At 34.7% G+C, this 13,060-nt stretch overlaps 2 protein-coding genes across 2 annotated transcripts; one reads left to right on the forward strand and one right to left on the reverse strand.

Moving 5' to 3' along the window:
• The first annotated feature begins 1,522 nt into the window (after positions 1–1,522).
• On the forward strand, positions 1,523–5,756 carry Gmd (GDP-mannose 4,6 dehydratase). Its single transcript, XM_075296119.1, has 3 exons — positions 1,523–1,749; positions 2,112–2,547; positions 4,636–5,756. The coding sequence occupies exons 1-3, from the start codon at positions 1,615–1,617 to the stop codon at positions 5,214–5,216; spliced, it is 1,152 nt and encodes a 383-aa protein (XP_075152234.1). The 5' UTR covers positions 1,523–1,614; the 3' UTR covers positions 5,217–5,756.
• A 2,371-nt stretch (positions 5,757–8,127) lies between these two features.
• mRpL28 (mitochondrial ribosomal protein L28) lies at positions 8,128–11,334 on the reverse strand. Its single transcript, XM_075296120.1, has 6 exons — positions 11,117–11,334; positions 10,661–11,005; positions 10,459–10,548; positions 9,228–9,374; positions 8,918–9,156; positions 8,128–8,856 (listed from the first exon to the last, which is right to left on the reverse strand). The coding sequence occupies exons 1-6, from the start codon at positions 11,135–11,137 to the stop codon at positions 8,778–8,780; spliced, it is 921 nt and encodes a 306-aa protein (XP_075152235.1). The 5' UTR covers positions 11,138–11,334; the 3' UTR covers positions 8,128–8,777.
• Positions 11,335–13,060: the final 1,726 nt, after the last annotated feature.

The following is a 13,060-nucleotide window of genomic DNA, read 5'->3' on the forward strand; positions in this document are numbered from 1 at the left end:
AAATTTTGTGAAAATGAAGCAAAATACTTCGATTGAAGTAGTAGCGGCAGCACTGTTTCCCAGTAAAAACGTAACTATTAGCATATAATTAAAAAAGAGTTCAACTGCGTTTTAGTTTTAAACAAATCGTACATGCAAAATATATTACAGTCAATTATGGTAACTTGTTCGCGTACATTTCTGCTAATTTTAGCAAAGAGAGTAAAATCCATTTTTACTCTCTTGCCAGTTTTTTTCCTGCAATTAATACACAGTTTGTGTCAGTGTTGCCAATTTGGTGCTTTTAGCACCAAATTTAGTGCTTTTTGATTTCTAAAAAGCACCAAATTGCCTTTTTGGTGCCTTTTCAAAAAAAGCACCAACTTGGTGCTTTCTGGCATTTTCATTTAGTGCTTTAAGGTAAGTACTATGTTCGCTTTTCGCGTTGAAATCTTCGTGGTTACTTTATTAAAACAGTTCAATATAAAGCAGACAAATTAACACAATTGATGCGTAGTTTCTTGTTCCTCTATATTTCGGCAAGACTTTACAGGAATAAGTTTGTTTTCATTTATAATTTTGATTATTTAAGGAAAAGTAATCGCGAAAATAAAGTGGTTTTCAACTCGAAAACCGAACATAGTACCTACCCTTAGGTGCTTTTTTTATTTTGAACAGTATTAAGTTTAATTGATACAAAAATTTTGATTAGACTTTCAAGAGCCGAAAAAACTCAAATTTATTGCCAAATATAGATTTTGATTGTTATGAAGTTGGTATTGATTATTTTTTAATTAATATTGTTATTTAGGGTATTCTGTAGGAAAGTCGAGCGATGAGTGTCGAATTTTTGAATTTGGTAAAGATGTCATTAAAAACGTTTGTATTAGATTCAGAAAAGCACGCACAACTGAAATAAGCAATAGACTCCTTCCATATATTAATATTTTGAAAGTTGAAAAACATCACTGATCAAAATGAATTGGACGAAAGCATTAAAACTGATCAAAGTGTATACTTGAATAGCGGTTCATAATGGTGAGTACTAAGTTCGAGTTTTGCCGCTAATGTGAAAACTATATCAGTAAACAAGGCATAAAATTATGCATATTTGCTGCAAATTTTATTAGAACTTGATGGGGAATAGCCAAAAGCAAATTTTCACAAAGTTTGTATTACTTAAAATGAATTACTTAAGAAAAGTAATTATGAAAAATGGGTATTTTAGCAGCTAAACTCGATCTTAATACCCACGTTAACTTCTTAAAATTCAATTCACAAAGGTTGTATAATACATCTTCGGAAGTTTTTTTTTTTTTAGTAGAGCGTTTAATTTTCGATTAATAGAATTTATAATATATTTTTGGTGCTTTATTGCCTTGGGGAGTTGGCAACACTGGTTTGTGTGTAAAATTCCCCATTGTGCGACGCCAGTATACCCAGCAATAACTGCTGGCTAAAAACATTGTCGATTAGAAAAATTATTTATCGATTATCGAATATCGATAAACTACAGCTGTATGCAAAAAAGTTTATCTTTGTTTATATTCAATAGAGAGCTGTCTGTTTGAGGAATTGTTTGCTTTTAGTATATGTGGTGATCGTTGGTGTTGTAGAAATAACAATTAAATAAATATGAGTGAAAATCAAACTAACAATGCTCTAAGCAACTCGACACATTCCACTGAGACCTTCGACAATAACGAGGAGCTAAATGATGGGAAAGATACAAGGCAACCCGTTGCTTTGCTTACCGGCATCACAGGACAGGTAAGTTGATAAATAAATAATAATTGTAATAAATAAATAATAGTTCAGTAACTTTCTCATCCTGCTGAAATTATTTTTGGTATATAATATACCGGCACAGGTAGACAACATAAAAACAAACACTCTTAAAGATAATACGAATTGATAACAAACTCAGTTCTAATGGTACTAAAAATGTAAAAAATATAGTTTCAAATCGATTAAATGCAGACATACATTGTTATATGACTCAGAGTTTGATGAAAAGCTCAAGATAAGAGTAGCAAATACCATTAGGAAATATCCGTACTATAGTTGCAATTCCCTTAGTATCAATATATGTGTGTATGTATGTTTATGTGTGTACTTGAAAATCTTTACAGGACGGCTCATATTTAGCTGAGTTTTTATTGAAGAAAGGCTACGAAGTCCATGGAATTATTAGACGTGCCAGTACCTTTAATACATCTCGCATTGAACATTTATATGCTGATCCAAAGGCGCATAAGGGTGGTTCCATGAAACTACACTACGGTGATATGACGGATAGCAGTAGTTTGGTGAAAATAATAAATACCGTAAAACCTCAGGAAATTTACAATTTGGCAGCACAGTCCCATGTTAAGGTCTCGTTTGACTTGAGTGAATATACGGCGGAAGTTGATGCAGTTGGCACACTACGTATATTGGACGCAATTCGAACATGTGGCATGGAGAAACAAGTGCGTTTCTATCAGGCATCGACATCAGAGCTATATGGTAAAGTGGTAGAAACGCCCCAAAATGAACAAACACCATTTTATCCACGATCACCTTATGGTAAGTGAATATTATCGTAATTATTCACCATTTTTCATCCTATTTTAAAGCTCAACTGCTTGTAAATGATTCTCAAAAAAGAACCGAGATGATTCGTTGTACCAAACACCGAATTAAATTTAAATGGAGCGAGATTTTGGTAGCGAGATATGAATAATGATTTTGATGGTTCGCTCGTCACGAGGCGAAAAATTTCATGAACAGGCAGCTGCATTAATACTAAACCCAAAGAAATTTTTTAGTTTATACAATAGAAGAATCTGCTAAAACAGCATAGTTTGCATGTAAGTTTGCTGAAAAAGGGAAAGCAGTCGAACTTTTGCGAAACAGATTTTTTTTAAATATTGCTTTTAGGTCTGTACATTTATAATAATCTTAATTTGTTTAAAAAATACTTATCCCACCTAATGTCTGTATCGTTACAAAAACTAGAAGATGTATTTTCTTTTTGATAGTGTTGCTGATGTACGAGCATCTAGCAGCCAGTGTTTTTGTACTTGGTGGAAAAACATCAATTTCTTCAATATGGAATTTCGAAAATTTTTCAGTACATACCCTTCAAAATTTTAAGCGTAATAGGACTGTTGTCATGGTTGTATAGTTGGGTTTCTTCAAATAATTTATAAGAAACTATTTACTTTTGACTTACATAATTTATTGGTACATACGCCAGCACGGTTAAAGGTCGTTATGGTGGCATTTAAGAGTTTAGAGTGTAGCCGTGATATTGCAATACGCGGAATTTTGCTTTTGTCGGCTCTCCGTCACGTTATTCGCACTGGAAGGCCAATTGTTGAAAATGTCGGTAAAATCATCAATGCACTGTTTCGATTTTCCAAGAGCTAAAGATTGCACAAAACCCCGTTTAGAACAATTTTAATAAGTCTAGATAAGAAAAGAAGTTTGATATAATCTAGTGAACCTAATCTCCAACTGCGAGTACTTACTGAATCGCAACAAAATTGACCCATTTCTGCATCGATTTTTGACTCGCGATAGAAAGTGGATAACTTATAACGGTGGAAAAGCCAAGATTGGCAGCAAAATGATTCACTCGGAATTGAATTGTCAACAGTAGGACCGACTTAGGTTAGCTTTGTATAGTAGCACCCCGTTATTTAGGCTCTTTTAGACTATTCAGTATAATTCAATATGATGCCACTGTGGTAAACTTATCAGTGTGTGCTGTCCGATTCCTTGTTTAGCTCAATGACAAGGGACCTCGTTTCTATAGACCTAATCCGAAAGGCATCGCACATTACGGTGAAACAACTGAATACCTTTTTGGTGCTTGGTCGAAACTGGCATTGAATGGGGCCATTTAAATGTAAGACGCACATGTTAACCATTGCACCACGATGGCTCCCAACCTACTGAAGAAAGCAATCGGCGCGATGCCATCAGCTTTGGCCAATGGGAGGGTTTTATGCATCCATCTTGTAGTCGGAAACTTACACCAAGTGATTATCGACAGCTTCTGCCCATGACGTACAATTTTGCCGATGATAAATTCGCCTCGGGAGAGGCTTGTTGAAAACGATTATCACAATATTTTTATGAGACAGGCATAAATAACTTACCTTCACATTTGACATTAAACGAACCAAATTAAATCCCTCATTGTTTTATAAACTGATATTTTGATGCGTAAAAAATACTGCAATGCAAAGTTAATAAACAATATCGATTATGGGAAAGTTGCAAATTTAGCACAACTCTGGCGCTTTTTATAGAAATCTCAAAACAAAAGTTAAGTTTTTTTACAGAGGAATTCAAAGAGTAGATATTTCTAAAAGTTCGAAATTTTAAAGCTAATACTCTCGTTGCAAGATTCTATTTCATGTAAACTTTGTTGAATTTCTTCGCTTAGAATGTCTCATTTCTTATTGGGGATAGAATTTGGGCAATATTTTCACTTTTAAGATTTTTAAGCTTTAATAGTAAAGTGATTTTTAAGAAATTTTTTGAAAAAGGACTATTGCGAGATTTTACATTGTAAAAGTTTGTTTAAAGTTCACATTAAATTTATCTAAATAGTTTAAAACTTTTCCTTTGAGGTTTAATACATATGTATATCATTCATTACAGCTTGTGCAAAAATGTATGGCTACTGGATTGTAGTTAATTATCGGGAAGCCTACAACATGTTCGCCTGTAATGGTATTCTTTTCAATCATGAATCACCGCGACGAGGAGAAAACTTTGTAACACGTAAAATTACACGTTCGGTGGCAAAAATCTACCTCAACCAATTAGAATATTTCGAATTGGGTAATCTGGACTCCAAACGTGATTGGGGACATGCAGCTGATTATGTAGAAGCCATGTGGATGATGCTCCAACGTGATACCCCCTCGGATTATGTTATAGCCACCGGTGAAACACACAGTGTTCGTGAATTTGTAGAAGCAGCCTTTCGTTACATTGGTCGCCAAATAATATGGCAGGGCGAAGGTGTCAACGAGGTTGGCATTGAACAGGATAGTGGTATAGTGCGTTTACGCATTAATCCCAAATATTTTCGACCCACCGAAGTAGATCTGCTATTGGGTGATGCCTCAAAGGCCAAACGTGAATTGAATTGGTCACCTAAAGTGACATTTATGGAATTGGTCAATGATATGATGGCTGCTGATATAGCATTAATGAAAAAGAATCCAATTGCCTAGGAATTGATGACAACACCACCAACAACAACAATGGGTGTGAAAAATATAGCATTTACGAGAGTATCATCCTCTCGATTTGTGTAATTCGATTTTGTTTACATTATGTTTGTATGTGATTCGTTGAAACTCGCTTTGCAGCCGCATTCTCCAAAAAAGCACAAATGTTACACGACCTCATTTGGGTTTTGTAATGTTGAGTTGATGGTATATTTTTAAGTATTTTACACATTGATTTATGCATAGCTATCATAGTTGTATACAGAGCATTCCCTTGTACACATAACACGGCACATAAATACATTTGTAACTGCAATATTATTTTTCTTTTTATAATTTAAGTTAAACTATTTGCTTGTATTATTATTATTACTATTAAAATGTTATATATGAGTATCAGTTTGTATATGACCTAAAGGTATTTTATTTCAATTGAAATAACTTAAAAGAATCACAATATTAGATCATTTAAAATTATTTAGATTTATTTGTAATTGCAATCGAATAATAAAGTGTGCATATTTATTTGTATAAAATAGAAAACATATTTTTTTTCTTTTGTTAAAAATCTTTATTTTATCAATATTTTGAATAACCGCCCTCCAGCCGAGGGGATCATTGGTAAAGGCACAGCCTGGCATTAAATTTATTTGATTCTTAGTCGTTATAAATTATTAGTTTATGAATTGTAGCATTTTGAATGAAGCGAGGAAAGACGTTTTGTAGGTTGACAAAATATAGATTTTTAAACAACTGAAAGCGAGTTTAGAAGAATAAACTATTAAGAATTGGTATGAGAAAGCAGCCTATGCAAAGTCGGAGACACGGGTTCCGTTTGGCCAAAAACAACGCTTAGTTAATGAATGCCAGCAGTGTTTGGATATGATCATATGAACTCGAGTTTTTGAGTTCATATGTGATAAAAGACGGAAAATGGCTTCCGTCATTTCACTGCAAAGTCTAAAGAAGTCATATGGGGCTGATTCGACAGTCATCAGAAAGAGCTTCATATGATGTTAAAGTCTCAGCATTTTGAGTTTAGGCCTGGAATAAGTTAGGCCATGCTTGGTTTTTGATATCACTTAGAAGAAAAATAAATGAAATTCCTTGAAAAAGGAAGAAGCCCTTCCGAGAAGCTTCCTCCTTACATAGCGTTAATGAACCTTTAAAAAACCATGACAAACACAATTGAATGACGCTTCTAATTGCTTCTGTATCCATCGCATTCTCCAGCAATATTTGCTATTATCACATCTTAATAGTATGCTCGCTGGAAAAAATTGATTGCCGAAACCGTATTGTATTGTGAAGCAAAAGACAAGTAGTACAACAAAAACGGATACCCAAAAAGTTTGCCGCGCAAATATTGAAGCGGTGGGAAACCAAGCTAATGCAGCAGTTACCCCAGGGATGTTCAATCAACAAGCACAGATACCAAAATGGTAATAATTGGTACAATGGTTTGGAAGCGTCCTGTTGGACTCAGACGTCGTGCTGAATAAATGGCAATGGCACTGGAGGAACAATGTCGAGCCGAATGAAAATAACACCAGGAGAGGCATACTGTTGGTAGTGCGATTTTTTTTAGCTATTATTTCTTTTTGCCAACACTGGTTTAAACAGCTAACACACGTTTCGTCTTCTGTTTCACTGTCAAACATCTTCAGTTTGGTCAATAATTTAACCATGAATCGTCTAACAAACGAACAATGCTTGCAAATTATCCAATTTATTATCAAAATGCTTAGGTTAGGCTAGATTAGGTGGCAACCCGATGTATCAGGCTCACTTAGACTATTCAGTCCATTATGATACCACATTGGTGAACTTCTCTTGCTTGCTTGAGAAAGCGACGAAGCTCATTTTTTGCGATTTTGGAGAGACAATCAGTCAGAAGCATGGCAAAAGCTACAAATGCACCCAGAAAAAGTCGCGGTGCGGTTTATGGGCTGGTGGCAACATTGGACCGTACTTCTTCAAAGATGATGCGAATCGTAACGGAACTAACTGTGAATGGTGAGCGCTAACGTGAGATAATATCCACCATTCTGTTTGCCCAAACTGCAACAGCTTGATGTGCATGACGTGGTTTTAAAAAGACGATACCACATGCCACACAGCACGTGTAACAATGGAGTTTTTGAGAGTCGAATTCGGTGAACATTCTATTTCAGGTGGGTGACCGGCCAATTGGCCAGCTAGATCATGCGATTTAACGCCTTTGGATTACCTTTTGGTAGGGCTATGTTAAAGCTCATGTCTATACAGACAAAACCGCTTCAATCGATGCAGTGGAAGATACCATTGAAGGATGTTTTCGTGAGCTACCGGCCGCAATGTAGCAAAGTGATTGCCAAAATTGGACTAAGCGATTGGACCATTTGAGGCGCAGTTACGGTCAACATTTGCATGAAATAATCTTCAAACACTAAACTATATAGAACGTACTATCGATTCCAATAAAGGATTCATATATTTTTCTGAATTTTGTTTTTAATTTGCCTATAGCTCTTAAAAAATCACCCTTATTAACGGACTTTCGGAACAACTTGGATATGATAACACTTTGAAACACTACTAACGTTATATCTTTTCTTCGCGAGGTATAGATTTCGCCACTTGGGGGCTACATTATAAAGCACATGGACCAACTTGGTGCCAGGCATCGGTTTTCGCATAATTATTTTACGAATATTTTAATGAAGTAATCTTCATTTCTACAATCATATTGACGACAAGTTCTTCCAAAATTGCATTCCTTTCAAGATCTGAGAAAAACATCGCATTTACCAGAACCACTGTGACATTATATGCTACAAAACATAAATTGAAACAATTGGAAATACAACAAAAACACATGCTAATTATTTTGTAAGTCGATGATTTTATCCATTTGTCAATGAAACAAAATGTGTTTTCTACATTTCATTGAGACACATGTGGCTTAGCCAAACTCGTATGCTCCATTTATTTATTTTCTCAGTGTCTATAGTCTATTTGGTTCATTATCGCTACTTTTAGGCCGGTACTTTGTTAGTGTTTGACAGAGAACATTTTATTTGTGTGGAGATCTTCACATATTTATTTTAACGAAAGAAAATGTATGCTTTGGATATTAAAATGAGTTGTAGCAAAAACAAAAAACTTTTATATTCATAACTTTTAATTTTACTTTCAGCTCTGAAACACGAAATTAATAAAGCCTATAAAAAATAAAACCCGTAGGAAACAAGATTAAGGTCGGTACTAAGTTCTTGTTTCACAGGTGGAAAACAAACACTTTCATGGTTACTTTACTATGTTATTTTAAAGAAAGAAAAGTTTCTTAGATTTATAATTTGAACCATTCCACCATATATCTTATCTCATTTTGTACTTGCAATTTTGGTTTTCACTAGTGGAGCACCAACATAGTACCGGCCTTAAAACATTTAACTTTGACAATTTTTAAGTTCCAAAGAAAATTAAATTTTGTTCTTCAATTACAATTTAATCACCAGAGTGAGAGAATTTTTTTAACAAATCTATAAACACGGCAGTTGAATAATGAACAAAAGAATTCTTTTATGTTTCTTGTTTCTTTCCGAATGGATTGATTTTCGATAACCAATTTGATGATGTTGAGCTCGACGAAGATGATTCCCTGAAAACATAGAAATGGTAAATATAACGAAACGATGATAATAAACAAATACTACACTTACAATTTTGTTAGAGCTTCAATGTCCGCATCACCGTCGGAAGAACTCTTTGTTGAGGTTTTATCGGATGATTCCACCGCACCCGCTTCGCTTATACCAGCTTGTTTCAGTTGCTCAATCAATTTCATACGGAATTGAACTTTATGAGGTACAGGTTTATTTTCTTCACGGATTTGAGCATCCATTTTCTTAAGAGCTTCTTCATATGTATAGCCATACCATTCAATTTCTTCGGGAGTGTACTGAAATTATTGAATACAACATGTGGCTAACATTTTAATTTATAGTTAGTGCAAACTAGGGTAAAACTTACAGCCTCTAAATAACATTTGTATTCTTTAAGAATGCGTTCACGTTCACTTGGTTGTGATGCCAATGAGGGACAACCATTTAATAGTTCTTGAAGAATTTTACGCTTTAGGGCAAGGGCCAAAGCAGATCTTAAATCACAAGCTGGATTCTGAAAATAAAAACCGTAAGAATGTTATGTTAGAAAATTGACTTGGTAGTATAATGATTTCTTTTTTTAACAATTTGGAAATATCTCCAATTAAATTAATGGAAGTTATATTGTACTATTTACCGAGTTACAAGGTATCAACCAAGAAATATATTTAATTTTTCAAGAATATTTATGACTAAAACATATTTTAGTGTTTTCGACAGCCAAAAGCATCAAATTTTGTTGGCAATTTCAGCTATGAAATATTGCTGAATTAGCCGGTTTTTCGGATTTGCAGTTCTTATGCATGTCTTGTGTCCGTCCCGTTCCGTAGACTCCATTGTATTGCGGTCTGCAATTTGTTTTTAACGAACAGGTGTATAAGTACATGCAAATTATTATCGCTAAAACATTTTGGCTTCTATTTTGGTGCCAAAGACACTTAAAAGTCTCGGTTGTGAGGTTATAAAAAGTATGCCAAAAGGATGGATGCACTGAAGATAGTAAATGCATTAGAATCGGTTAAATACCGACAGATTAAACACATGCTGCTTGGAATTAGTCTTTTGACCGACTAATAGCATAAGTCAAGATTAATTATGGTTATATTGAGAACAAGTGAATGAATTTTAGAATATAGATATTTTTCCACAAATTTTTGGTCATTTGAATTAATAACAAATGATTTCATACCAAAACCTGGATGTTGAAATCTATAACTCTTTATGTAAGCTGCCCTGAAGTCCCTATATTCATTTCAATGGAAAGGCATCTATTTTTTGTATCCTTTTTAAATGGCTTCCAATCAAAGTGCACTAGCATATATACAAAAGTCTGGAATAAGTGGGAATATGTATAAGTTAGCTCTCAAAACTAGTCCTACTAAAGGTTTTCCAAATTTTGATGTAGTACCATATATCAAATATTTATATTCTATGTCGAAACATTTCATCCGGACTGTAGATTTATCTGAGTTTAGTATAGTTGTTGAATTCGAGAGCCATGAATGTGGTATATGATACAATGCCCTTAAAATGCTATTGTTTATGGACAGTCTATACATGCATTGTATCCTTCCATAAAAATAAAACAAAGAACCTACCTTCAACAAGTAATGATCGAAGCCGTGACACTCGTGGATTTTCTGAATTGTTCGATCGGTTACCACTACTGACATGTATTCATTCAGGACCTGAAAAGTAAGGAAATTCAATAATATATCTTTAATTTATACCAATCAAAAGTGACGTTTCCGGAAGGAGACATCCAAATCGAACGGCTGCTAAGAGGTATCCTATTCCTACCTGACTGTGTACAACGGAACGTTTCAATACTGGCACCCAGAAATGTGGCACACGACGAGACAGACGTTGACGTTTTTGGAATCCTTTGATAACTGCTTCACCACCCCAAATGCCATTGTGACTCTCTGGTGGGTCGATCAAAGGCAAAGGTATATTTTGTATGGGTTTAATTTCACCGGTAACTTCATCACGTTCCCATTCACCCTCTTTTGGTATGTAATGAACTGCAGCCGGTTTTGTCATTTTCCATTCTCGCCAGAATTTCTTGTATGCCTCGGGCAATTGTGCTCCTAAGCCTTTATCAAAGCGAGTCAGTCGTTTGAAGCCATTTAGCAGTTGAGGGCCCTGGAATTATGATGAAAAATCCCCATTTGAATAATAATGCGCCACAACAGTGAAAAATAATTCATTTGGTGTTATTGCGTCACAAACCAACGCAGGAAGCAAATCACTCACCTGTTTTGTGGCATAAGACATAATATTTCCTTTTCTCCCTTTCTTATGATATTAAAGGTTTTGATTTCGATCACTTTACCTAAACAACGCAGAATTTTTCTTGAATAAAAACGGGTTGGATTTTCTGATGAAAGTTCAAAAACAATTTTGATATTGCAATAATGCTTGACGATGTATGCTGTCTGCCGATTGTCGTATCACGTTTTGACGTTTCTTCCTTGAATAAAACCAGCTGTTTACATATGCTTTGTTTTGATTTGGCATGTCAATATTTTGCTGTGAATGCCGTACTGACAATCAGAAGGGTGTAAACACAATCAAAACGATTTGCGGTGCGCAATAACTCGCGTAGTGAATAGGGCTGTCATTCGTGAACGATTTTTAAAAATCCCGGGACCCCGGGATTTTTTTCGGGAACTTGAAATTTTCGGGATTCTTTAAATGGAAAGTAGATGAAAGTAGATTTGTATGTTAGCAAAAGTTGTTAAAAGTAAACAAATTTTTTTGGAGTATAGGAGAAGGGATTTTAAGTCGAAAATATTAAGTAAAAAATTTGGCGGAAAAGTCTAGTTTTCGAGATATAGACATCTGAAAGTCGGTATTTTCCTTTATATTTTTAAATAATTAAATAATAAACAAGTATATATGGCCGTAAGTTCGGCCAGGCCGTATCTTATGTACCCTCCACCTTGGATTGCGTAGAAACTTCTACGAAAGACTGTCATCCACAATCGAATTACTTCCCTGCCAACATTTTTTGAATTTGGGGGCGCTTCTGAGAATCCCCAGTACGTCGAAAACAAACATATACGATATCAAAAACTCGTCGGAAAAGCGCCGTCACTATTGAGAAGTTGTACCACGCCAAGTTACTACAAAAAGGTTTCACATGAGTGCAATTATTAGGTGCCTTTATAGATCAATTTAGAACGACGCCAATAAGAGACCCTCCAAACAATCAGAAAAAGCACATTTTAAGAAAGTGGTAAAAGAATCATTGTGGTCGAGTAAAACACGTTTGTTTAGATATTTATTAATTTGATTAATCATTTACAAATTCTTAAAAATATAACATTTATACCACTATCACATCACATTTAACATAATTTTTTGCATTAATGATGATGTAGAGTTACAAGTAGCGAGTTACATGTTGCAGCGTCTATCAGCCAGTGTTTTTATTCGATGGAGGCAGTGTGTCTGTAAAATATTTGAAAAACAATCACTTTATTCCATTTGGAAAATCAAAAATTGTTCACCAATATACCTTTCACAATTTTAAGCGTAAAATCTATGTTTTCAGAACTTTATTTTCGTTTTTATTTAAATAAAATATAACAAGCTGGTTGCGCTTGGCGTTTCACAAAAAATAAAATGGCTTTTGTAAAAGTAGTGATGGTAAAATACATGTATGAAGTACATTTTGTACTTTATGATATGCTGCCCCCCATCACAGTAGGATGGTTGTAGTGACATTTACGAGTCTGTGGTAGCGATGAAGATGAAATGGAACTTTGAAATGCTGGCAGGGTTAGGTTGTGGTATCTTAAATCGTTTTCTAAATTGTGAGTTAGTCCATACGTGGTATTTATTAGACAAAAAAGGTATGTGTAGGTAAGTCTACAAATGCTAATTGATTGATTGACAAAAAAGTTATGTGTAGGTAAGTCTACAAATAATTACAAATCGATATGGACTTTTGCACGGTACGTAGGGACCCAGAATTTAAATATGGGGCCGCTTATATGGGGGCTATATACAATTATGAACTTGATATGGACCAATTTTTGTGTGATTGGGGATCGATTTATCTGAGGGCTATATACAACTATAGACCGATATGAACCTAGTTAGGCATGGTTGTTAACGGACATATACTAGCACAATGTACCAAATTTCAACTGACTCGGACGAAATTTGCTCCTTCAAGAGGCTCCAAAACCA

This window comes from Haematobia irritans, chromosome 2 (assembly GCF_050003625.1).
Source record: "Haematobia irritans isolate KBUSLIRL chromosome 2, ASM5000362v1, whole genome shotgun sequence".
Classification (NCBI taxonomy): domain Eukaryota; kingdom Metazoa; phylum Arthropoda; class Insecta; order Diptera; family Muscidae; genus Haematobia; species Haematobia irritans.

Coding starts and splice junctions, on each gene's coding strand:
- Gmd (XM_075296119.1), top strand. CDS start 1,615: ATGAGTGAAAATCAAACTAACAATGCTCTAAGCAACTCGACACATTCC. Junction 1,750..2,111: donor TTACCGGCATCACAGGACAG/GTAAGTTGATAA, acceptor AAATCTTTACAG/GACGGCTCATATTTAGCTGA. Junction 2,548..4,635: donor TTATCCACGATCACCTTATG/GTAAGTGAATAT, acceptor CATTCATTACAG/CTTGTGCAAAAATGTATGGC.
- mRpL28 (XM_075296120.1), bottom strand. CDS start 11,137: ATGTCTTATGCCACAAAACAG. Junction 11,006..11,116: donor TGTCTTATGCCACAAAACAG/GTGAGTGATTTG, acceptor TCATAATTCCAG/GGCCCTCAACTGCTAAATGG. Junction 10,549..10,660: donor GTTCCGTTGTACACAGTCAG/GTAGGAATAGGA, acceptor CTTACTTTTCAG/GTCCTGAATGAATACATGTC.